At 35.4% G+C, this 26,912-nt stretch overlaps 4 protein-coding genes across 4 annotated transcripts; 2 read left to right on the top strand and 2 right to left on the bottom strand.

Annotated features, from left to right (window-relative positions):
- Nucleotides 1–187: 187 nt before the first annotated feature.
- On the top strand, nucleotides 188–6,603 carry LOC108213820 (glycosyl hydrolase 5 family protein). Its single transcript, XM_017385610.2, has 6 exons — nucleotides 188–446; nucleotides 1,134–1,267; nucleotides 2,563–2,871; nucleotides 2,985–5,139; nucleotides 5,304–5,913; nucleotides 6,004–6,603. The coding sequence occupies exons 4-6, from the start codon at nucleotides 4,576–4,578 to the stop codon at nucleotides 6,414–6,416; spliced, it is 1,587 nt and encodes a 528-aa protein (XP_017241099.1). The 5' UTR covers nucleotides 188–446; nucleotides 1,134–1,267; nucleotides 2,563–2,871; nucleotides 2,985–4,575; the 3' UTR covers nucleotides 6,417–6,603.
- Nucleotides 6,604–7,853: 1,250 nt separating this feature from the next.
- LOC108196540 (late embryogenesis abundant protein At1g64065) lies at nucleotides 7,854–8,495 on the bottom strand. The gene has a single exon (XM_017363865.2). It carries the CDS (start codon nucleotides 8,493–8,495, stop codon nucleotides 7,854–7,856), a length of 642 nt encoding a protein of 213 aa, XP_017219354.1.
- A 2,826-nt stretch (nucleotides 8,496–11,321) lies between these two features.
- LOC108205256 (E4 SUMO-protein ligase PIAL2) lies at nucleotides 11,322–21,964 on the top strand. Its single transcript, XM_017375138.2, has 17 exons — nucleotides 11,322–11,597; nucleotides 12,724–12,796; nucleotides 13,746–13,811; nucleotides 14,034–14,099; nucleotides 14,193–14,275; nucleotides 14,813–14,864; nucleotides 15,085–15,156; nucleotides 15,998–16,065; nucleotides 16,151–16,199; nucleotides 16,301–16,385; nucleotides 16,463–16,564; nucleotides 16,689–16,740; nucleotides 17,596–17,647; nucleotides 19,234–19,350; nucleotides 19,430–20,194; nucleotides 20,297–21,014; nucleotides 21,349–21,964. The coding sequence occupies exons 1-17, from the start codon at nucleotides 11,413–11,415 to the stop codon at nucleotides 21,837–21,839; spliced, it is 3,096 nt and encodes a 1,031-aa protein (XP_017230627.1). The 5' UTR covers nucleotides 11,322–11,412; the 3' UTR covers nucleotides 21,840–21,964.
- Nucleotides 21,965–24,671: 2,707 nt separating this feature from the next.
- LOC108194168 (probable WRKY transcription factor 29) lies at nucleotides 24,672–26,270 on the bottom strand. Its single transcript, XM_017361083.2, has 3 exons — nucleotides 25,752–26,270; nucleotides 25,537–25,650; nucleotides 24,672–25,190 (listed from the first exon to the last, which is right to left on the bottom strand). Exons 1-3 carry the CDS (start codon nucleotides 26,120–26,122, stop codon nucleotides 24,773–24,775), a joined length of 903 nt encoding a protein of 300 aa, XP_017216572.1. The 5' UTR covers nucleotides 26,123–26,270; the 3' UTR covers nucleotides 24,672–24,772.
- Between the last annotated feature and the right edge of the window lie 642 nt (nucleotides 26,271–26,912).

A 26,912-nucleotide genomic window follows, 5' to 3' on the forward strand; every position in this document is an offset into this window, starting at 1 on the left:
TCGTACAAGGCATATGAAATGAGTAATATAGGTTTGGGCCGTCCATGAGTTGTCCTTTCGAAAAAATAGTCGGCCGGTCCATCGATGAATTTGATTATTATTGGGCTTTTATATGATTAGAACTAAAAGGCCCAAAACAGAAATGTTGAAGGAAATATTGTTTGTCAGCTATAGTAGGCACTTCAAAATTAAAATTGTAATATTATTTGTTTTGTTTTATCTTCATAATCTGACTTTTAATTTACATTGAGTTTCTAAACAACGCAAATAATCACTTCAAAACCCCAACCCGACCAATCACCGGATTACCCGACCCGACCCGAAACACGCCTGAGACGAAACACACAATACCACGCTCAATTTCCGGCAAGAACATCGCAGCTGAGGAGAGAAACCGGGTCGGGTCCTCAGCATTGTGTTTGAGCAAGAAGATGGTCAACGTGCAGGTAAAAGAAGACTCACCTGGGCAGGTCTTATTTTTGTCGAAATTGTTTGAGCTTGAAGTTAGGCCTGAATTCGGGTCTGGTGAAATTGTCCAAAGAGTTTGAGTTTTGCCTAGAAGTGTGATTTTTTGTGTTGTGTGATGTGGGTGCATTTGGTGGTTTTGTTGGTTATTGTAATTTGTGTTTTTTTTTTTTTTTGAAACAGTAATTTGTGTTATTTATTCATGTGAATTTATCGAGAAAGTTAGGTTTTGATGTAATTTTACTTGTTTATTGTGAATTTGTATTGTGTATTGTGTGTTTGTTTCTTTGTAATTTATATGAGGTTCCTCTTATGTGATTATTATTAAATGTTAGTTCCGCGATTGCATTTATCATTGTTTGTTGGAAATAGCGTGTAGCACTTACAATTTACGTAAAGGAATAAAAGATTTGGCCATAATCATTCTGTTATGTGGAGATGTATTTATGTTCAAATTGTGTTTCCTCTAATTTTGCCGTCCACTAACCGAAAATTTCAACTTGCATATACTGTGTTGCGTGAACTTGATAGATTAGTACATTTTAAATCTAAGCATGTCTCGAGTGTTTGTAGGAAGCTAATATCTATGTTTTCCTAAGTTTTGCGATGGAACGGTATCTATTGTTTTGAATTTATTTTTGATTTATCTTTATCCTATTTTATATCAGGTTTATTTGCAAGCTGGTACAGACGCAGTACATATTGTGACATTCATCAGGGCTCCATGACATTCGTGGTTAAAGTTGAAGTTCCATGCTCACAGGAGATGAATCAGATGATGTATCTCCTGGGCTGAAGAGAGGTACCTGAAAGATGTACCTTATTATAAGTCCCAATGTAAATTTGACTTGATTTATGTGTAGGCTGGTTCTGGCACTGATACTTTTATGATACCGAGTCCCTTAATCTTAGTACATGTATTTGGAATATATGAACACGACATATGTTAAGGCATCACTTTGAGTTGATCCGCTCACTCTTAAATTTCTATAAACTTGATGTGGTATGACCAGGTTTTATAACCTTTGTATGCATCACGATTTAAACAAATTTTGTTGGTATATAAGATGCCAAGTTTATTCTGGGACAGGTTCAAGTTCTACACCCAACATTTTTTTTTATTACCCTGATGTTAGAAATGAGGTTTGTATGTGTCATATTTTTATGTCTAGGGATAGAACAGTTGATCCTAACTATTTAGATCAAGTTTTAGGTTTTGGAAACAGTAAGAATAAAGGCTCAAAATTGCTGCTCATATATTTTTAAGTACCCTCACTCTAAATCCTCCGCTGCCACTAGATATGAACTTACAGCTAAGATGCAGTAGTGCAGAGGTGTGCAGCACGGGGATTCTAGAATTCAACAACTTAAAAAAATGGGGATTCGGGTGCGGGGGATACAACATATATAATAATATTAGAAATATATGATGTTATGAATGACGGAATTCAGGAACAGAACTAATAACTTTATGCGAATTGAACCGACAACATGATATAAGCATCTAAAACACAAGAATTCACGTCAAATCATATATTTATGTTGTAAACATTGTGAAAAGGAAAACTTTTACTTAAGACTTTATGAATATCCCACTCCTAGTATCCCTAAAAATCCGAGTATCTTATACGGGGTGCATGGGGATACGGGGATTTGTCAGGTACCCAAGAATCCCTACTTCTTAGCCTTATAGGTATTGTAGAACTACCTATAACTGGCCCCCTAGACTGTTCATCTGTGCCTACTGCTTAGTGTACTCAAATTATCTATATTTTAATGAGGTCTCTGTTGTTCTTGGTTTTGGGTATGGGCCTTTGTGTCTTTGTCTTCTGCTGTTGTGTATTCCATTAGACAGAATATGATATGTGACGGTACTGTAGCAACCTAGACCTTTCTGAACCAAGCTCATAAGCTTTAGATGATCAAGCCTTTAACTCAAATAAACACATCAGTTGAATAATTATTTGATCTCTCGTAGTCATAAACTAGCATTTAATTTTGAATTTTGTATAGGTTTTGAAGCTATGTCAAATTAAGACTAGATTCTAGTGTGTTAGATAGTTTAAAGTATTAACTGTTAGTCCTAAAACTTGGCAGGGCTTACTTAAACACATCAAGAGAAATGTCAAATACTTGACCGGCAGATGTGATCCCTCCTTGTATTGAGGTGGGTCTCAGTGAACTGGATGTGGGGCAAAAACTAGTAATGGGGGAGCTTGAAGTCCATCCCGCTTTAAAACTTGTTTAGTCGAAGGATGAAGCTGTTGTCAAGATCGTGGGAGCAAGTGTTTCGGATCAACAAAAGAACGATAAAGCTTCAGAAATTAAAAAAAATAGAATAGAACATATGATGCTTATTTCATTTTTTGGCCCAGCCTATTTCGCCAGGATTAATGCTAATGGAAGGTAGAAATTATGTTTGCTTCATATACCCTGAATATATTTGATAAGATTCAGAACAGTTTAGCTGCTATACAGCAAAGCTTCCCTTGTCAATATGATTTCCATGTTATCAACAGTGATAATGGTCAAATTGGAGAACAGATTTGCCATCTATGTTATCCGGACTCTTCATTTTGCCTCGAAGCACCCGTGTTGGACACTCGACACATGGACATGGATATTTGAACTCGGACACTTATTTTAGGTAAAAACATGTATATTCTTCAAAATATTACCGAGTCAACACATGGACACTTATCCATGTCAGACACTTCTAGCCGAGTCCAACTAACATAGGTTGTCATCACCTTTATTTTTTCGAGCGCAAAGTTTGTGCATTGCAACATTAGAACATCCATGTGAACATACTGAGCAATTTGACAGGGCTATGGTTCTCCTTCTCCCATATTTTCTGTTGCACCAAAATGCCTAAGCTAGACAAAACTAACAGGCCTATGATTCTCCCTAATTTAACAGGGCTATAATTCCCCCATATTTGCTCCAACACCAGAACTTAGCAACAAAGACAGGTCTACACAATTTTCATCATACTGTATGTTTCCTAAGATAGATTAGTATCTGTATAATGAACCACAATGTTTGATGTCGAGTTCTCAGAGGTTTGCAAGCCATTGTGAAAATAACATCTTCAGAAATCACAACCATTCCTTCGACCAACGTCCCGATGCCATAACTAAAGTTTATGTTTTGCTAGTTTTGAGAACTAATGTCTTGGAACCCAGCCCTTCAGAGCTTTTGACAGCTTCCGAACTCAACCAGCTCGAAGCAGCCTACTTTTCGAGCTCTTAGCATTTAGGCCTTATGAGCTTACATGTGTAATTCCCAGAATCCTCAGCCTATCTAACCACACATATAACAAGAGCATCTGTACAGGTTCTTTGTCCTCAAGAACCTTTAGATTATTGGTTCACACAAAACACACCCTTAAAACTTGTATTAAATTTAAACAAATTAGAATACATGTTCATACAAACATAAAATTAATTCAAACTAAGAAATATTTATATGTAGAGAAAAAAAAAATCATACATGTAGGTGAGATAATGAATAGAAATAATACTGTCATGTTAATATTTACTTTAAGGGTCTGGGTCCCTGATATACGTGTGTTAGTAGCTGACATATGTATGGTAGTAGCATATGTTCAGCGAAAAAAAAGTGCCGGACAACTTAACCCTAAGTTTGTTAGGTATACACACGAGATGTTACTATATCATTCAGCGAAAAATTGTTTGATCTCAGAATTTTTCACGTCGTGACGTTTTTTTCCCACAGGACGAATGCTAGTAACATTCGTATGCTCTGAACCAGTTGCCTTACTTTAATGGTACACAAATATAAATCTTAAGTTTAAGATAATTTTAATTCAGTAATCTGGATTAACATGATTTATTACCACATTTGGACATGTAGGTATGATGATGGATATAGAAATAATACTCTATCATGTTGATATCTAGTTTAGTGGCACACAGATAGAACTCTGAAGTTTAAGATAATTTTTACTAACATAACTTTATAACCATACTGTAGATTCATAATAACGTGAACCTTTTTTTTTTTCTGGTTTGATCTCAACAACCATACTATAAATAGTCTGCATTCTACCTGCAAATTCTGTACCTGTGACCAAACAATATCCCAACAATGCAAGCTTTCACAGCTTTTCTGGTACTCTTTTCTCTCTTAACTCGAGCATTTTCTGTCCCTCTGTCAACCAAATCGAGATGGATTATAGACGATGTTGGTGGCCAGAGGGTGAAGCTCGTCGGTGGCAACTGGGCTGGCCATGTTGGCCCCATGTTGCCAGAAGGACTCGACAAGAGGCCGTTGAGTGAAATTGCAGGACACATAGCTCTGATGGGATTCAATTCTGTACGTCTCACGTATTCTACGTACATGTTCACTCAGTATTCTCATCTTACTGTCCTGCAATCTCTGCGTAATTTAAGCCTTCATGATGCCATTGATGGAATGACCAAGTATAATCCTCAACTGTTGAAACTCACACTTCCTAGAGCTCAAGAAGCTGTTATTAATCAGCTTGCTTCTCATGGCATTATGATTGTTCTTGATAATCAAGTTAGCAAACCAATATGGTGCTGCGGTGATGATGATGGGAACGGTTTTTGGGGTGATGAGTATTTTGATCCGAAAGATTGGTTGCGTTCACTGCATATAGTTGCTCATCGTTACAAAAACAATCCTATGGTACTTTTTTCGCTATTTTACTAGTCTTGAATGAAAATAATCTGGTTTTTATTGCAGCTTTTCTTGTGATTTGTGATTTTGACTCTGTTCAGAGATGGGAAAATCCTTGAATCATCGATTCCTTTGCATTTGTGATTTTAACTCGCGTTGGCATGTCTTTGCAGGTAGTAGCAATGAGTTTGCGGAATGAGATACGTGGAAAACGCCAGAATGCTAAGGATTGGCGCAAATATGTCCGCAAGGGTGCAAAACAAATCCACAAGTCTAATCCCAATGTGCTAATTCTTGTTGGTGGTTTATCCTACGCTCTTGATTTGACGCCATTGAAGACTAAAGCTCTAAACATTAAGGCAACCAGCAAGCTGAGAAACAAGATTGTTTATGAATCACATCGATATGCTTTCACAATGGGACAATCTAATAACTACTTGCGAAAACCACTAAATCAATTTTGTGATAGTGTTATTGCAGATATGGAGAATCGAACCACATTTGTGACGAGAGGGCCAAATGCAGCTCCATTGTATATAAGTGAATTCGGTGTTAATATGCTGGGCAATCAGACTTATGATAATGTTTTCCTGGGTTGCTTTTTAGCCTATTTGGCGAAGCACGATTTAGATTGGAATATGTGGGCTTTACAGGGAAGCTACTATCTAAGAGACGAAGGACAAGGCGTAGAGGAGCAGTATGGAATGTTTACTACTAACTGGACACAGATTAGAAACCCGGATGTTCATGCTAAGATTCTATCCGTACAACAGATGATCAGAGGTACATTTTTCATTATGTCTAGCGTTAATGAATTGTGATCTGAATTTGTTTATTAGATACTGAACTGATGATCTGATTAAACATATGTAGATCCGAAATCTCATGCACCAAGATACTTGAGAATGTACCATCCGATGACTGGTCGATGTCTTAGTGTGAACGACAATAGTACTCAAATTCACGCGACAGATTGTCATAAATTTAGCAAGTGGAGTTATAACAATTTAGTGATTCAATTAAATGGAACTCCATATTGTTTAGCATCTTCTGGGGAGGATTCGCCACTTTCTCTAACGACAGACTGTGATAGCAAACGAAGTACTTGGAAAGCTGTATCGAGCTATCAACTCGCAGACAGTGATAATCTATGCATGCACTACGATCCTTCGTATTCTCCATATGTTTTGGCAAGAAAGTGCATCTGTGCAGGTTCAGGTAACCGTTCTTCTTGTGTTGAAAATCCTCAGAGCCAGTGGTTTCAGCGCGTTTTGTCCAATGTATAGTAAAGGCACGCTGGATCTTGAATTCTGTTCTGAATTCGAACAACAAATTAACCAAATATATTAGAAATTAGGTACTATGTAGGTAAATAGGAAAGTACCTAATATGTTGAAGTTTGGTGTGTTCATGTAGAAGGCATGCACATGTTTTCATTTCAAATTAAATGTGAGATTTTAGCTTGGCTCTCGATATCTTGATTAATTTAAACTCGAAAAAACCAAGCTGTGAAGGTTTCAAGTGAAGAGTTGGTATAAATTAGTATCATTCAGATTTCAGACCGGGATTGTTGATAAAAATGGAGAAAATGTCATGAATTCATGTATTTCCGTTCTTACAGAAACTTATGTTAACTGCAATCTGAAAATCAACAAGGTAGATGATTACTTGTTCTTTCGAAGTCTATTTTCTTCGAGACCTTACAGATACAAGAGTTTTAGGTAACTGGTCTAACAAACCGAGCTAAGTATTGATGTGATCATAAATTTCCGTTGCCAAGCTTTAAGTTTTTCTTTTCTTGTATCAGAATGTTTTTATTTACGGGTTTTCTTGACAGAGGTGTTAATCTTCTAGACAATCCAAAACGAACTGAATTCGGCTTAATTATTGACAGATTTGTAAGAACAATGTTACTCCTGTTACCTGCACTCCCCCCCCCCCCCCCCCCCCCCCCCCCAAAATGCTGCTACCCTGCTACTGGTGTTCGGCCTCTATGGTAGAATCAGTCGGGGGGACCTGAGAGGCGGTGGTTTACCCTGCGGCGGATGTCAGCGGTTCGAGTCCGCTTATCTCCAACTCGTGAACTTAGCCGATACAAAGCTATGTGATAGTACCCAATCTATGATTTATCATTCATGGACGAAACGGTCCCTCCGTAACCAGTCATCCATAATATCAAATAAATCAGTTCATCGATGGTCGGCAAGTATGATGGATTTCTACAATATGATTCACACCTCCATTTGGAGTTTTTAGCCTTCCCAGAAAGCACATGTTCACAGTATATACCTGTTGTATCATCCCTGAGTCTGAAAGCAGTTTATTTGAAGGATTTCAAAAACTTTCAAATCCATGACAAAGTATGTTGATGTATATCATTCCATGCTTAACAAGCACGGTATTATTTGTTTTTTTTATGTGAATGTAGGAGGTCTACTTATTACCATACAATGGTGTGATATGCTGCAACATACGTTTGTTGTGGATCTGACCCTTACTAATATATCATTAAATACAATTATGTTTTTCATCCGATTTAAATAATTTTACCATAGTAACTGGACATGTTCATAATAATTTCTGTTTCATAATCGTGCTTATTCCTAAATTTAACCTAATTACCTAAGTAAAAATAGAAGTAACAGAGATTTCTGGGTCATGATTGTGCACAAAATTATATTCATGCGAAACTAAAAATTATTCTCGCAAAATAGACCCTATACTCAAATCGAAACAGATCGTTTGCAGTTCAGATCTTTATAATTCTCGCTTGCCAGAATCACTGTCAACGAGCAATCCATTTTCACTCCAACATTCTTCTTAATAATCTTGATTATCTCCACTTTGCCTCTAATGCTGCTCCTGGTGCTCATTGGCATTTCTCCAGCTGTCAGATCGCCTAAAAATCGCGGAACCCTCAGAAGTGTTTGAAGCATAACATCGACAGTGATTGTCAGCCGAAATGTTCTGTAAGCTTTTGCAGTGCCCTTGGGAGTTTTAGCCTCCGCAATGAGCACATTTTCATAGTAAATACCTGTCACAGCATTCTTGAACTTGAAAGCAGCTGCATTCGGGTTCTTGATCGATATGTCAGCTTCGACTGTCAGGTTCGTGCTAGGCAGAAGACTGAAAAGATTCGCGCTCTCTAGGCCTTTGATTGTCACGTAGTTCAGGTGCATTGTCGGATCTTTAGCCTTGAAAACAGTTAGCATTAGTACCAGCATTGTGATCCCTACGATCCCGAATATCACCATGGTACATCCGCAACATTTGATGCATGAGCTGCGGTAGTGCTTCCTGTCGTCGTGGTGCATTGTGATCCGATGAGCCTCCGGGGCCAGAGGTTTTTCTTCAAAATCCGCCATGACTAGAAAAGGCTTAATGAAGTTTACAGATGAATTTTCGAGATTATAAAGAGAAGGGCTAAGAGTTCTAAGTTATTGTCTGAAAGTTTTTGTTAAGATTTGAAATTTGTAGAGCGAAGTAATTAAAAATGTGAAACAGGGCAATGTCGTTTTTGTTTATAAATGTTACCATCAGCTGCACGCGGCATCATCTACGATGTTCATGATTTTAGTCTTATTTGGTTGTCTGCAAAGTTCTGTGAGCTTTCTGTTGGTTAACATAAATTTCTAATAGATGGGTCTATGAGTAAATGTGTATCATGTGGTAGGTGATTTCTTAAGGGGAGAATGCAGTTCGGTGCATCAGTGGAAGAGTATTCGGTTAATTCAGAAAGCAGTGACTAGTAAGAAAAAACGGAATCGGAAATAATGGTAGTGGTCGGGATATATAATTAAATCATCCGATTGACCCGTAATGAACCCCCGTAATGAACCCGAAATTGTAATTTCATTTCTAATAACTTTAATTTCAGTTTTATTAATTTTAAGTGATTTTAGCTTGACCCGAAATCGACCCGAGGCTGACACGAACACGATCCATTATCCGAAATTGCCACCCCTATCGATAAATCAGCGGAAGAATATTCGGCTAATTTAGAAAGTAATGAACAGTGAGAAAAAGCAGTGACGGAATCGGAAATAATACAAATCCAAGTCGAACCTAATCAGACCTAAAATTTCAAAAGACGTTAACTAAATTTTGATCATTATTTGACAAAATCAGTTCCAACATACTAATATCTATTATCTATCTAACAATATAAATTCTAACATGATAATATATTAATAATATCTATCATTTTGCCTAACACATGAATATGTAAACTATCATAAAGTAATACTATTATTTTATGACTTGCAAATAGATAGTTAATAATCTTCCCAAAAGTCATATCCTGTTGAAAGCTTATATTATCATTGAAAATGCTATAAATCTGAAACTACAATGCAAAACATAAAATGCTTTAGCTAGGAAAAGGATATGTTTCAACTCTAACTTCTTGGTCTATAAGTAAGACAAAGAGCCTAGCCTATAAATAAATATAAGTTACTGGGATAGCTTATAAATTTAGAATAAAATTTCCTTTTCCTACTTTTATTATTAAAAATTAAAATTCTTTTTCCTTTAGCATCATGCTTTTTATTACTTAAATGAGAGGAAAGCAAATAAATTAAAAAAAATCTTGTATACTTTGTATTTCTATTTATTTTGTGACCTTTTTTTTTTTTTTTGACAAAAGTTGTTGACCTTTCTTTACTAAAGCAAATAAGTACAAGGGAGAACATTTTATTGTAATTTTTCTAATATATGTATTTGGCATGAAGAGAAAATTAAGAGGCCGAGTAAATTAATTAATTTCATGTTATCAATATATAATATTCTTGCTAACCAAATTTTAACATATTGAATATAAAACCAAAATCATCAATCAATATACTTATATAAAGGAGAAGCGAGGGGCGTGTAGGTGACGCCTCTCACATCGCTCCGTTCTATTTTTCTAATTTTCTGGAATTTTTGGATGAAAAATATCAAAAATTAGAACTACCTTTTTTACTTTCGGTTATATTAGAAGTAAGTTTCAGAATCTGATTTTGTTTCATATTATTTATGGAATATAGTAGTTTAAAAGTTTTAATCTGATTTTGTTTGAGATTATTTAATTATGAGAAAGAGTAGCACACAAGTCTCTCTGCACCTATAAATACCCCTATAGATTGTAGGGTTTTGGATCATCTAAACACAAGCTCCTCTCTCTCAATACCGACAAATTCAAACACGGGAAAGAAATAAAGTCTTGACATGATATTGATGGATGATACCAATAAATAACTATTAGTGATGTATGTTTGTTGGTTATTCTTTTATAATATTTGTTTTGTTCATCGGACATGTTTGTTGTTATTAATTTTTATATGATTTACTTTGTATACAGAAAAGTATGGTGGAGAAGCGACGTGCGTGTAGATGGCACATCTCACATCGCTCCGTTATATTTTTCTAATTTTCTGGAATTTTTGGATGAAAAATATCAAAAATTTAAACTACCTTTTTTAGTTTCGGGTATATTAGAAGCAAGTTTCAAAATCTGATTTTGTTTCAGATTATTTATGGAATATAGTAGCTTGAAAGTTTTAATCTGTTTTTGTTTCAGATTATTTAATTATGAGAAAGAGTAGCACACACGTCTCTCTGCACATATAAATACCCCTGTAAATCGTAAGGTTTTAGATCATCTAAACACAACCTCTGCTCTCTCAATACTACAACCTCACGGATTTAATTTAGATGTTTTTGTGCACAATCAATCCAAAAAAATTGACGGAAGGTGACAATGTAAGAACATGATTACTTTTCAAAAAAAAAAAACACACAAATAAAATTAAGTTTCGTCGTGCTTTAAATTGTTAATTACATGTATAAATTTATTTTCAATTTTTCATCATGAATTATAGTCCAATTTTGCATTTTATATATTAGTATTGGTATTACATCAAGATTTTTATAATAAAAAATTTATTTTATTCTACAAATATTAATTTTGAAATGTTAATATAGTTTTTGTAGACATCCACAAAATTATTTTATCCTACAAATATTAATATTAAATCATTAATATAATTTTTATAGGCCGCCGCAACGCGCGGCTTCTCAACTAGTTATAATTAAACAAGAATATAAAAAACAAAACACCTGAAGACAAAACAAAAGAAAAATAAATTTTCAGCCTAGCCCAATATACAGATCAAAGGCCAAAGCCCAACAACTATATAAAGTGCGTGTTACACAAAAAAGTTCCCAAAATTTTCAAAAAACACCCCCAAATACAAACACGCGGTGGAGCTGAGTGTCTCACAGTCGATAAATCCCGGGGCGATGTCGAAAAACGCGGCGATAAATCCGTCGATGCTCGGCGACATAGCCACCGGAACAAAATACTCCGCGTCGGAGGTCAATTCGTACCGCATAATGGCCGTTGCCGACCGATTAGCCGCTCATATTTGCAGCAAAGATAAAACCGATTCCGTTGAATTCTTCAATCTCTGCCTCTCGTTAGCGAGGTACACTCTTTCGATATCGCTGTTCAGTTTGTAACGACTTTACGGTTTTTAGTACTCTGAGTATGATTTGTTAGGGTTTTAGTGATATTAGCTATGTATGTATAGTTTGTTAGAAGTTTCGGTTCAGTTTGTAACAACTTTACGGTTTTCGATATTTCTGTTACACGAGGTTGTTTGTGAAAGGTTGCGTAATGTATCGATTATATATGTGTCTCTAATTAGGATTGGTGATTAATTAAGTGGTGTGATTTGCTGGACTAGTAGTATGATATGATTGTTGTTTTAGCTAGGTGTAATTTGTAACAACTTTACGGTTTTAGTAATACTCCCTCTCCCCTCTAGGTTCTTTACCTTGGTAGTAGTGATCGGGGTGATTTTTGTATTGGCTGTAGTGTTACTGATGTAGTCTAATGTGTAAAATTTGGCTGAAAGAGGGCTATATCAGAGAAGTTTATAGTATTTTGATGAGATAATAATGGTGGTTGATTCCTCGGGTTTTGGCCGAGTGCTTTGAGGCACATTGGTGGGATGTGCGATGTTGGTGCTTTGAGAAGGATACCCCGGACATAGTTAGTTGTATCATGCAGTGAAAAATAAAATACCGGGGAACTAAAAAGAATGAAACAGGAAATGTGGAAGATTCGATTAACTTTTATTCATCTTCTTATACATGTATTAAAAATTGTAACTATATTTTTGGAAGGCATTCCTTTTGTCCAGTCCAAATTGTACCAAGGAAAAATTACTCTCAATTTCTAGTAAATTGTGTAGGACAGAGTAGAAGTATTCTTGTACATATATAAAAAGTTTTGGCAGAGAAGACCAAGAGAAGTTAGGTGTAGAAGAGAAAAAGATTTTAGAATGTTTTGGGTTCAAGCACAAGTCTTAATGAATATAATAGGAAAACAAGTGTAATTGTTGGACTTATGATTAATTGAGATGGATTGTGGGAAATGTGTAGAGTACAATAACAACTAATAACTTTATATCAGGAAATGAAGTGATGTAGTTCTGAGTTTCATCTCTGCTGCTTGGATTGCTCAGTGTAAAATATATTTGTATCTATTATTTTTTTCTATATCCACACTCTCATTGTAATTTGATGATTAATCTTTGTCACATGCAGAGGGATTGATTATGCCATAGCTAATAGTGAAGTTCCAAGCTTTGGCCGAGAGCTTCCTGCTTTGTTGAAGCAGGTAATTTTTTGAATAGAGTGGCATATTATTGGTTCTGTAAAGGAGTATTATCTACTAGGGTAGTTATGGAGCTGTTACCATATTACTATTATGAACACGAGGAGATATCTTTGATACATCGCATAAAAATATACTGATCCTTCATATAAGATTTGTAAATATTGAAAATCATTATTATCTACTTGATCTTCACTCAGTCACATTTATTTTTATAAAAACATATTTTTCTTTTTGGAAAAACTCATATTTTCCTTTTTGGGAAGAAAGAGTATTTCCTTCATGAACTTTGAATACATATGTTGATGAGGTCCCAGCCTAATGGCTAAGACTGAGGTTTTTTGTACAATGTCAAAGGTTTGATTTCTCTGTCCAATTTTGATCGTATATTTGATTTTTTTTTTAAACATGGATATTTTTGCAAATTTCCCATTCTATTATGATTAAAAGATTCCGATTCCTTGTCGCTGAGCATGTAACAACAATGTAGGCTATTAATTGTTCAATTTGCTATGGTTTGTAAGATTTGATGGCAGTTATGTTTCTTATTCGAGGGAACGAACCCTGTCTCTCTTCTACGTGCTTTCAGCAGTTTGCCAACTATCCAAATATAAAGTATACACCTATAGTCTTCACGCATGGATTAAAATTCTGGCTTGACATTGTATTTTTTGCGTGTGATCTCCATTTTCTTGTTTAAGCAGGCTATTTAAACTTTTTAAAGTAGTTATAGGGTTCGTCTCTTCATCTTTTAGTCTAGTAGCAGAGTGGCTTATGACTCAGTAAAATTTGGTTCAGCATATTATTCTGTATCAAATAGAGCTGCTCAATTAGCAGGGACAAGTTAAGAACCTATTTACTGTAACATTACAGATTATGTTCATGGATAAGATTTTTCTCATCCTTGACATTTGTGAAATTATTTAACAGTTCCCCTCTTGTTAAACTACAGGTATGTACTCGGAGAAATGATTTTTTATTGCAAGCTGCAATCATGGTTTTGATGATCTCTGTAAAGGTAATTTTACTATTTTCTAAATAAAGCATTAGCTTTGTATTGCCATCTCTATTGGCGTATCTCATGCCACCAAATTTAATTACAAAATTAGACTGCTATAAAGTTTTCTCAGTACTCAGCTTGTTATCTGAATCAGTGAGTAATATCATGCTCTATCAGTTTCACGGTTAATATATTACTGCTATCCTATAGGATTAATTTGCTCCTTGTTTATTGCAATAGACTGCATGTGAAAATGGATGGTTTTCAGGAGCAGATAGTGAGGAGCTGAAGTTTCTAGCATATGAGGTTCGTATTATGCGAAACTAGTTACATGCAGTGATTATAATTTTAGGGAGTTTGTATACTTTTGAATTTATGACGTCTATGGTTTTCATTTAGATCGGAAGCACCTTTTGCAGTGCAAAAGATATCAACCGTGAGGCAAGTAGTCTGATACCAACTATAACAACAATTACATCAAGGTGATTTGCCATGCTTTGCTATACATACTCATTTCACAAAGTCCTCTCTCTTCTGGTGGTGAACCCGTGTCTGCACATTCTGATTTCTCTCAGTTAAATATATATATAAGTTTGTGTGAATATAGATCATACATTAAAGAAGTTTTATTAGTGAGTTGTTTTGCACTAAACAAATTTCCGATGGCATTTTCACTCTCTGTTCTCAGTCTACTGTCAACAAAATCTGGAGTCAAGGCTGCATATGCAACTTTAACTAGTTTTATTGTTGGTTGTCAGCTGTCTTGCTTGATTTCACTACTGTCTGTAGTACTCAATCCTACTAATTTCAGCCGTTCTTCTGTTATTTGTATTGCCTATAAGTTTTCTTGAAATAACCAGCAGTTGTTTTTGCTTAAATTGCAGAAGTAGTGGTTAAGCATTTACATCTTAAGCAATGTAGTTACTTGAAACATATGCTATGAAGAATCTTGAAGAAATTGTCATTTGGTTTAAAAAATAATTGTATTTATCTTTCTCTGCCCGTGCCCTCATGTGCAGATTTTATCCACATATGAAAATAGATCAATTGCTGGCATTTCTTACTGCTAAGGTAGTCTTTCTTATCCCTGTCTACATAAATTTTGATTCCCTTATTTCAGTTTATATTTTTATTATTTTATATGAAGTTGTACTTTTATACAAATTCGAACTTCTTGAACATTGTACCCAATGGGTGGGACATAAATCAGAGGTCTTCGTTCCTGCTGGCAACCATTATAAAGTACTTTATGATACAGAAAATCGTAAATAATATTTTTGTTGTCTTGTAGCCGGGATTTGAGGCATATGTGTTGGATTTCCAGATACGGAAAAAATTGAATTCCTCCCCGGATGATAAAATTGTAAGATCTTCTTCCTTCTTTATTTTAAACTATATGCTGAATGTCACTGAGCAGAACTGAGTCCTTGATTTTACCTCTCAAAGTGTCACCCTTCCCATGGTTGTGAGAGAAGAGCTCGCCTTGGGGGTCACTGTGGTGTGGCTGAATGGCGATTTGGAGGGTCGGATATGGGGGTCTCACATATCTTTAGCTGTCCTCAAGTATTTTAAGAGGATTAAGCTATCATAATTTAGTCTGTTGATGTCACTAGAAAAAGAAAACCATCTGAGCTTAGCATCCTAGTTATTTACTTGTCCAATATTATAAACTTCATAATTATCTACTATTATTTTTGATCTTAAATAGTAACTAAAACAAATAGCAATCATATTTTACTTTTTTTGCTCTACATCATTCTCCTCTCCTTTGAAAAAACTCGTCCATCAGTTTCATGAAAATTATGAATAGATGGACAAGGAGATGCTCTGAGGCAGTACCTGAAAACATTAAATACTAATCATTTAGGAAACAAAATTGAAATAAAAAGATATTTTGATACACTAACAGTTAATACTTAATACACATTTTGATTTTCTTTTTTGTCAATTTCATGTAATCTGTATAAATGTTAAGTAGTGTGCCTCTGCCTAGGTTTTTGGTTTTGCCTACCTGAAATCTGATTACATTTATAGTGGGTTGTGGAACCAGGCGTCCTTATTGTTTTGTTTATCTTATCTTCAATTTCTTCATCCCCTCGCTTTTTATCTATATAACATAATTTATAGAATACTTTTATGTCAATCTGGTCACATATACTGGTTTTCATTTAATGTCTCATGTTTAATTTAGTCGTGTTCTGCAGTGGTTATTTGTAGCTCAGATAGATCACGTGGAGACATCGGCATGTATCATAAGTCCTCAACAAGTGAAGTATAAATCGTTGCATCTTCTTTAAGTTGTATTTTTATAAAGCAATACTTCTGACCAGCTTTTTTCCTCATTGTCAACTGTGAAGCTTTTTGCTGAATGGGAAGGGTGTTGAAAGAAGAACTAACATTTTCATGGTGGGTTTTTAAATTATACTCATAAAAGTAAATTGAGCATTATGGTGCCACTATTATGTGAAAACAATTGTTTTCATTTTTTTACGGTTTTGCCTTCTCAGGATAATGGACCTCAACTTCCGACAAATGTCACCAAACTGCTTAAATATGGAACAAATCTACTTCAAGCTGTGGGGCAGTTTAATGGTTTGTAATGGTTGTGGTTCCAATTTATCATTTGCTGATATGATCTGTTACCCTGACACCAGTTGTTTTTGCTGTAGGAAATTATGTAATAATTGTCGCTTATATGAGTTTTGTTGCAAAGCCTGTTCGACCTTCCTTGCAAGATTATGTGCAGCCTACCATTGCTTTACTAGATTCAGGTTGCGCCACCTGATCTTTCCTTTGCTGATATTCTGAGTAACTGTCTTTGTGTATGTGTATTGTATAACATTTCCTGTTATTTGCGGTCCTTATTGTATTTTCATCTTTTAATTTAAATAACAGATTCAGAGTTGATTGAAGAGGCATCTCGAATATCATTAAGTTGTCCAATAAGGTATGCCATACATTGTCATTGTTGCTTAAGAGAATTAAAATATTTATCAATTCTTAAGCATGTCTTGCTTCTATAATACTCCCTCCATCCCATTTTAAGTGTCTTGTTTGACTTTTGAATGGTCAAATTGACCAAGTTTTGACTGAGATTTACACATATAATATCATTTTTAAAAATAAAAGAAATTATGTCATTATAAAGTATATACAATATACTATAAAATGTAATTTTTAGTTTTTTAAAATAATAACGAATTTATTCTTTATGCTTGGTCAAAAATTGGTCAATTTGACTGTTGAAAGTCAAAACATGACACATAAAATGGGATGGAGGGAGTAATTTGTTGTGTTCATCTTGTTACCGTCTTTTGGTAATCATTTCTGGTGTACTTCAGCTCAAATTCGCTTTAAACTGGTAAACTACATCCAGGGGACACCTGCCCTTCTTAAAACCTATCTGCCCACTTGAAATCTTAATTACTAGAGCAACAGTCCCCAGAGCTGTCTAACTTGACTAGAATAGATGTACAGGAGTCAAATCTGTTATTTCTATATCCACCTTGAACCTCTAGATGGTGTCAAGCTATCAGCTAGAGACATGGTAGAATTGTATGTAGACATATTAGTCGAAGTTGAAAGGTTTATTAGTAGAACTTTAGCCTATAATTTGCCTACGGTTTCCAAGCATACATATCAATCACTATTTAAAGCAGCATGTTTTGTGCACTACCTATTTTCTTAGCAACAATTAATCACTTTTAGAATGTACTAGTATGGTGCATAGCTAACCTCTACTAGATTTGTACATATTCCATAGCTGTATCGCTGATTATTTATTGATTCCCATTATCGACAGCATGAAGCGTATCAAAACTCCTGTCAAAGGTCAATCGTGCAAGCATCATCAGGTCAGTCTCCCTAAGTCCCAATTGTCATCTAACTGATAGAAAAACACTACTGATACTTATTTCAAGTAATGATTATGTACAGTATATCACTAGTGGCAAGTGTTCCTTTGTACAGTGTAAATCTTGCAAGTGGTTGGTGCCGTGGGGATCTTTAATTCCTTTGGCAGTTCTTGCTGGGTCACGTTACTAAGCTTGATGCTTAGAACTTTTGCTTTGCAGGCTTTAAATTGCAAGATTGCTAACAAAAGTAGAAATGTTGGTTGAAGTTCTTGAACTATGTTTGCAGTTTGCTACCGTATTCTCAGACAGTATATCACTAAGCTTAACAAAATAGAATATTAATTATTAAGAATCACTCCATCTCAAGAAGTTATTCCTGTTTGACTTTCAGCCAAATTTTAAAGTTTTGACCGCAAAATTACATATGTTATTATGTTATATAGTTAATAAATTATGAAATCATATTATTATAAAAGTATATTTAATCTATTCCAAACCAATAAATTTCAGTTCTCGTAAATTGTAAAAGAATAATTATGATTTTGCAGCCAAGGCTTGGTCAATTTGACCACAAAAAGGTCAAACACGAGTGCCATTTTGAGATGGGAGGGAGTAGTATATTTTAAACGGGAAGAATGTTAATACCTCAATGGACTGAGATGAAAGATATAAAATGGTAAAACATTACAGAAGTAGGAGTTGTAGTAACTATCCTAGACTCTGTTAGTTGATAGTATATATTATATAGCCCTCTTTTGGTATGCTGTTTTCTGTGGTAAGACTTGTGAGGCTCAGTGTTAATGGTTACTTCCATTCCTATCACTTGCTATTTTCTTTAAGGAACTTATTAATCACAAATAACGGAAGCTGGATAGCATGTTTTTATTGTCATGTAATGCTTAATTTATTAACCTTGCATAATATTAAAGCTAAGATTTCGCTAGGTACTCTTCATAAATAGAAGTCCATTTTTGCAATGTGATGTTATTGTCGCCAATGCATATTATCAGCCTTTCCTCCATTGTGGTCAGCCAGTGCATGCATCTGCAGTAATGTCTTGTTGATAGATGTACACATTTAAACAGATTAGGTGACAGAAACAGTTAATGATATATCATATACGGTCTTAAGAGAATTGTAGGGGATTTAGAAAATTTAGAGAATGTTTCTTACTCATGTTTTATATGATTTTTAAATTATATTTTACCTGTCTCAAACCCCGCCACACCCCACCCCACCCCATTCTCTCATCCACTTTCCTTTGTACACCGTTTGCCCTCTCTTTGGTTGGGGAAATGTGGGATCAAATTGAAATATTGAATAATTTTTCTAGTGTCAAGGTGGAGTAGATGTATGGATGTGGTGAATTCTACAATAAGATATGTGAAGGATGTGTAGAGGGCATAATGGGACTGTAATGAACTAATGATTTAGTTCTCATTTTATTACGTGGATGAAATTGTGGAAATTATTAACTTCATGCATAAATAGTTTAAATTTCATCCCATTCCGTTCCCACCTCATTTTATTCCATCCAAGCAAATTGAGTTTTTGACTAAATTTCTTTGCAACTTCCCTCCTTGCAGTGTTTTGATCTAGACAATTATGTGGATATAAATTCAAGAAGGCCATCCTGGCGCTGCCCACACTGTAATCAGTCTGTATGCTTCAATGACATTCGTATTGATCAGAAGATGGTCAAGGCAAGTACATGTTGCTATAGTTTTTTTCTAGAAATAAATATTAGCATGCCTGTTAAGTAAAAATGATGATTTTCTTTAGATTTTAGAAGAGGTGGGAGAAAATGTTGCCGTCGTAATGATTTCTGCTGATGGATCATGGAAAGCAGCAACTGAAAGCAGTGATCAAAGGGACCAGAAAACCTCAATTAATGTTCCAGAAGTCCTATCACAGGAAGAACCTAATTGCACTGCAAATGCCGTCCCTGATATAATGGATCTTTCTGATGGGGAAGATGCCATGGATACGGTTGGTGCTTCTGGAAATGAATGTCTGAAACCCCTTTTAGCTACTTATGAGAACCAGTTGAGATATCTCTGTACTACAAATACTGGCGGGGATAATCAGAACCGCACCTCACATGCAGAAAATACCCAAGCCAATGGTATTACAGGATCTGCTCCAACAAATTATATGTTATCTCCTGTATTGACTGATGCCGTATCTCCTGCTCTTAATCGAGAGCCTGAGGGTATTCCTGCATCAACCCTTGCAACTTCTGTTTCGCCGAGCCACAATGCTGCTCCTTTTAATACACAATTGCAACATGCTGACATGACCAATGAATATGGGAGGTACCCTCCAACATCGCAAACTTTAAACAGAGTGCCTGTTGCTGTTCAGGCCCTTCCTGCACAAGCTTCAACATCTGTTTCACAACAAAGACCAATGTCTACTTCTCAGATGTCTCCTAAGCCAGTAATGGTAAATGGCTCTGGATTTTCCAGTAATGTGGAAGGGCAACAGCAGCCTAGACCATTACAGGGGTCATACATGTCCTCGTCTACGTTGCAGCAGCAAATTGGGGTACGAAAAACTTTTCTTTGAATGTGTTCTCATTATATTGTTCTCTTCACTCATGCTCACCATACCTTTATGCTTACTGACCAATTTTTGTTCCCTGTGTAGAGTTGGGGTCCACAGGGTCACTTGTTCAGCCCAAGTCGTCCATCTCAACAAATGAGTACCCCACTAGCTCCTGGTGGTTATCGAGTCCCTTTTTCTAATGGCCAAAACTCGCATCAACAACATTTTACAGGCCAAAGGATGCCGCATATAAGGAGTCAGTCACCTGGCCTGGCCAGAACACCCCCTCATTTGCCACCGACTCAAACTCATCACGGAGGTATGCCGAATAGGGCTTCATCACCATATGTTCGTCAGCAGGAACAGTTTCATAGTTTTTCTCAAAGAACATCCCATTTACCAAGAACGCCGTCTCTATTTAACCCGGTTCAACTGCAAACTACTCCTATGCCAAGAAATGTAGACGCACATAGGCCTTCAATAAGCAATACCGGGGGAAATTTGCAACCTGTTGGGACGCCCGAAGGTACTGTAAATACATCAACTGAGCAGGACTGGCGGCCAACTGGCCGCATGCGTGGAAGCCTATCGGGGCGGGCTTATTCAGAAGCACTTAACCAGTACATCATCCAACCGACACAGCCAGTTCAACCCATTAGGCCACCAACCAATACAGTCACATCTCCATCTGGTATCCCATCCCCACATGTCCCGAGGGCAGATAACATGAATATGAATGCTACTCAGGGAGCAAATGTCTCATCTGTGCAACCTGCTAGTACTGCTGGGATGTCGAACGTAGGGAATAATCAAACTTTAGGTAAGTATCAAGTGCCATAAATTATGTAGAGGTAGCAATCTGCGTGAGTTTTTAGTGCAATATAATCATATACAGGATAGGTTTGTCAATTACCACTAATGTTTGTACGTTCATTTCGATTCTTATCTTGTCATTAAATTAAGTTTCTTCGTCCTGCAATTCAAATTCATTTGCTGTCTTGTTTCTCTTAAAATGTTCAGAAGAACTACTTCAATTTCATGTTTTTGTTGAAAATCAACCCAGGCGAACATTATTGTTCGTCAACAAAAGAAATGATGTCATGGAATTAGTTTACCATTTTAAAAGAATAAATATTCTCATCCTAATTCCTCAGCCCATCCCGATAACCCTACTAGCCAGTATACTCATGATGGAAATGGGGGTGAAGCCAGAAAAGAGGACAATGCGCCTGACCAACTGACTGATGATGGAGAACGGGTGAAATCTAGCGAAGAGAAAGAGAACTGCAGTGGAAGGAAATATATAGGTGAAAAACGGCAGCATTCAGAAAATTTCACGGCCAGCACAACTGAGCAAGGTACTAATGGTGGAGAGCACTGTAATGGAAAGAAATACAGAGGCGTAACACGGCAGCCTTCAGGGAGGTTTGCAGCGGCGATTACTGAAAATAGGACCCGTATGCAGCTTGGAACATTCGAAACAGAGGAAGAGGCTGCTTTGGCGTATGATTCCAGTGCCCTCCGCCTGCACGGATCAAGTGCAGTACTGAATTTTCCTCGACGGAGTTCTGGTGACCAGAAAACGGGATTGAGTGGGATAGAATTGTGGAAAAAGGCAACATCGTACTTGAACTCGCAGAAGTAGTCTTCGAGTTCGTTCTTGTTAACGAGGAAGTGAAGACTCGGGAGTTGGAGACGTCATTTAGAAGTGCTTAATGGTTGATCACTTGCAGAAGTGCTTACTGGTTGATCAGTTCTACTTGAAACTATTTGATTTATTGTCCGTCACATGGTTCACAAACTACGTACTAACTACTAAGGTCTAAGCTGAATAATATATTCTTTTAATATTTAATCCAACTTAATAACTGATTAGGGCAAATTAATTTATAGGTCCTTGAACTATTGACGTTTTATTGTCTAGGTCCCTGAACTAAAGATTCCGTATTTTAGGTCACTTAACTTTTCTATTTTCTGATCTAAGTCCTTCCGTCAAAAAGATTCTAACTGTGTTAACTAGGGTTCTTGAGTTTCATACAGATCAAAGCAATTTTGAAGGTGTTAGTGATATCCAAACTCAAAGTTCAAGTAGTCAAATTGAAGCTTGAATCACTAGCGACACTCATATGACAACAATTTTCACAGATTAGATTTAATTTAAAAAAACCCCAAATTGGACCATAAATTTAGGGTTCTTTATCGAATTTAGTGACCTAAATTTATAAAATTTTAAATTGAACATAATTTTTGAAAATTGGTGTCATATGAGTGTCGCCAGCGACTCAAGCTTCAATTTAACTACTTGAACTTTGAATTTGGATATCACTAACACCTTCAAAATTGCTTTGATCTGTATGAAACTCAAGAACCCTAGTTAACACCGTTAGAATCTTTTTGACGGAAGGACTTAGATCAGAAAACAGAAAAGTTAAGTGACCTGAAATACGGAATCTTTAGTTCAGGGACCTAGACAATAAAACGTCAATAGTTCAGGGACCTGCAATTTAATTTTCCCTAACTGATTATTAAAAGGTGCTAATTGTATGCCCCGTGACCGAGATATTACTTTGACATTTATTCTAAACGGCGTTCTAAGTAATGACTTCTAATTTCACCATTCTTTAATATCGGTGCTTACTTGGCCTTTTTGTATAATCGGAAATTAATCAATCGAATCGGAGATTTCAGAATTATGAGATCTGCTTTTTTTTTTTTTTCTAAATTTTTTTTTGCCACGGAAAGATGAGATCTGATTTATTTTTAAGCGGCTGATATTTTCAAGTTCATAAAATTCCAAACCTCAGTTAATCGCAAATGAACACAAATCTAAATTAAATCATTCTCACCGAGTCACCGTCAAACATCAATATGGACGTACATCTCCGTAAAATGTGGTACGACAAGTAGTGATGCGGTTGAACCGATTGAATGAAACAACTTTGTTGATTATAATACATGATCTGGATCACATTGTCAAGCTATTGGTAGGGAACATAAAGACTTGGAGTATGTAACCGAAACTTTAAAGACCTAAAAATAGTTTATATATCACTAACTGGTGATTGTTGTGTAGGTCATGATCATGAACTGTACGTTAAATAACTTTGTTCTATAAAGTATCTATAAATCTAGCCAGGGTTAAATCTATTATTTTAATTTTTTTATAAATAAAAATATTAGTGTCATATTTTTATTAGAAAAATATTTAGAAAACATATATTTAAATATGCGTTCAAATTTTTTTAAAATACGTGAAAAAATTGAGACTAACATATCCAGAACGAGTGAGTGTATTTGAGAAGTTGTTTCTAATCCTAACATCTCCATGTAAGAAAAATATTATGCCGATGTAATATATATAATTCAATGTTTAGGGATTCCTCGACTAGAGCAAACAATTGTTATGACATACTAATTTATCAATTATATTATAATCAATATTATCAGTTCATAACATCATTTTGTGTGATGCAGGAAACTTTAATTTGATCAATAAAAATATTATATTCTAGCTATATTATATCTCTAATATGAAGTGCACGTCCACTTCCGATCATGTATGCACATATATACAAACCAGTTAAAATATACGTGAATTTTCAGAAAAAAATAACACAAAAGCGACAGTTACATAGAAGTCGGCAATGTAGGGTGGAGCTTGTGGCGTGAAGAAGAAGATACAGCCGATTAAATTGAAATAAAGTGTTAGGTTATTGACGAACCTCACATTTATTTATACACGTACAGACACAAACTAGAAAAAAGAAAAGAAAAATAATTGTATAAATTTGACCATCGCTTTCGATCCTTCACGGTTGGCATTCTACAGAGCTTCACACGTTCACATTAAAAATGGCTTCTTATATGCAACTTGATCATCCTACCAATAATTCTTCGAACTTGTATTAAGAATAATTACATACACGTTTGTTTGTAAGTATAACGAACTTCAGCTTTAAACATTGGATAAGGCTGTGAAACATTTACTCTCCGAATTTATCTTGCTCTTTGCTCGAATTAAATTTATTATAAATAAATGTCATTAATCTGTAAGCTTATAAACTTAGACAAAAAATTAGTATTGGTTGTCGGAAAAATAAAAACAGTTATTCTGTAATTTTTAAAAAATACAGAAGTATTATATTATTCTACAGTAGAATAATAGTAATTTTTGTATTTTCATGTTAAAATGTTTTCTTCATAACAAAAACAGGATATTTATGACGGAAATTTGAAACTTACGACGAATTTTAGACTTAATTTACGTCTCAAGACCCTATTTTGTTGTAGTGTCACACGATCTTGGAAGCTTAATTTATAACTTTTTTTATTATCATGAATATTGTAACTCTCGCTTATCTTCAAATTTAATTGTTATCGGGAATGGATACTGAATACTGATTTGTATTTCGTATAATTTACAATAACACACTCTAATTTGTATTTCTCCGGCTAAGAACTCAGATTTCTTTGCAGATCATTCAAAGATTTACAACTTAGACTAATTAGATTATGAAATTGAGTACAGACTTCGGATACATTGCTAACTTTTTAAGCTTACAGTGAAGAAAATTACTTCTAGAAAGATGAATTCGAAACAAGTCCATCCAAATCATCGTCAAATCCCGCGAAAAACTCATCAGTCAGAATCGAATCCGGGATCACAAACTCATGATCATCGTCAATAATCGTGTCATTTTTCTCGTGCTTGATCTTCTTGAGAGCTCGCACTACTTCAACATGTGTAGATGATGAGGAAAATTTGGAATGCTCTTTCGGAGTTGCGGTGGAAGATACGCAGCTTTCGCCGGAAGAAGTTCTCTTCAAGGCGGAGAATTTTTGGCGGTTGGTTCCTGCAAGGGAACTGCGGCGAGTCGGCTGGCTGTGGTTGTGCTCGGCGGAGTAGGTCATGATGAACGTTCCGGGACTCGAACAGCTTTCTTCGACTTGCTTTCGTGCTAAACAGCCTTTCGAGCTACTGCACCTGTAGTAGCTTCTGTTCGGATTCAAAAAAAATAATCATCAGTAAAACGTAAATCTCATCTTCTCCAGACCCCGTGTTAGACGGGATATACTAGATATATTTCTTTGTTATTTGCATCTAATTTGTATTAAGATATCAAATTTATGTTGAGATCTAATTAGAAAAATAAATTTCAATGAAAGTTCACGGTTCTCAATTTTGAGTGAGTACTCTGTTAGAGTTTTTATACGAGTTCATAATTCTCGATTTAAGATGGTACTCAATCAGAATTATTGATGAAAGTTCAAAGTACTCGTTTTAAGATAGTGCTCAATCAGAATTATTATTGATGAAAATTTAAAATACTCGTTTTAAGCACCTTGGATAAGGCGATCCTTTGATAGGTTTCTGACCATATTTACGCCAAGCCCATAAATCAGAAGAAAGACCTTCTGCTGTTACTTGAACCACAACCCTCTTCTGCTGGTTTTTCCTGCAAAACATAAAAAAAAAGAAAAAAAATCAATAAATTTGCAAGAATAATAAAGATATTCATAATTAAGGTTGATCAAAGTTTATTATACTAATTCTCACCTTTTGTATTTAGTTGCATGAGTAGCAACTTTAGGGCTAGCTGCAGCAACTGCACTAGCTTCCTTCTGATCAACAACCTTGATTTCCTCTTGCTCGAATTTCACTTCGTTCACCGGAGAATCCGTCTGTTCTGGAACAAAAATCTGACTTGCTGGATCATAAAAGGGCTTGCAAAAATCATCTAATTCATTGACAAAGCCTGAATTATCAGTGCTAATCTCATCTCCTTGAAAATCCGGAAAATCGTAAAAAAGATCATCTTGAAAATTAAAATCCAGCAAGCCATTTATAGCTGTGTACTGATCATGGCTGCACCCTCTAACAATCGCTTCCAGTCCCCAATCTTCTTCCATGCCACAAAATCCCTCCATATATACCAAATTAAAATTCCGTCACAACAGGCAGATACTGGTCCGTTGTAAGTTATCCGTCGTAGATAGGCCTGTTTGTTGGAATATGAGAATGAGGAAATTTTAAAGTGAGATGCTGAGTTTATATAGTGAGAAGTGAAGGGAGATATGATTGAGCAAGTTGAGGGAAAATAAGGGGGAAAAAATGGACTTTTGTGAGAGGGTGGTGCATTTCACAGGGGTTGACTTTGATATTTTGTCAAATGATAAACACGCTTTGGTGTTCTTTAATAGCTGCTGCCTCTCATGCTTGATGGGGCTCATTAGGGCAAAGACTATACGTCATTTTGTTTGCCCATGAAAAAGGGCAATTAATATCTAAAGTTTGGCTTCATAAAGACTGACTCGGTCATGCATGACACGATAATATTAAAAAGTTGATTAATTTTTAAAAATATAATCCCTCCATTCCTTTCTTTACAATTTTTTCACATTACTTACACTTATTTTACTATACATATAAAATATAGTTTATGATTTATTTTTAATTATTTTTATAAATATTCAAACATTAAACTTTTATTCAGATAAAAAAATAATTCATGAATTTATATTTTATATATATGAGTATTGAAATGCGTGACAAATTTCTATGTTCAAGATAACAACCTAATACAAACTTTTTTGAGACGGTACGTATTAGTTAGAACTTTACATGATTACATCGTATTCATGAAATTAATCGTAATAGAAATATTTTTTGGAGAAGATACCATTTTATTCATACATCAAAATTACAGATATTCTCTCA

Source organism: Daucus carota, chromosome 1, assembly GCF_001625215.2.
Source record: "Daucus carota subsp. sativus chromosome 1, DH1 v3.0, whole genome shotgun sequence".
In the NCBI taxonomy this organism is placed as follows: Eukaryota; Viridiplantae; Streptophyta; class Magnoliopsida; order Apiales; family Apiaceae; genus Daucus; species Daucus carota.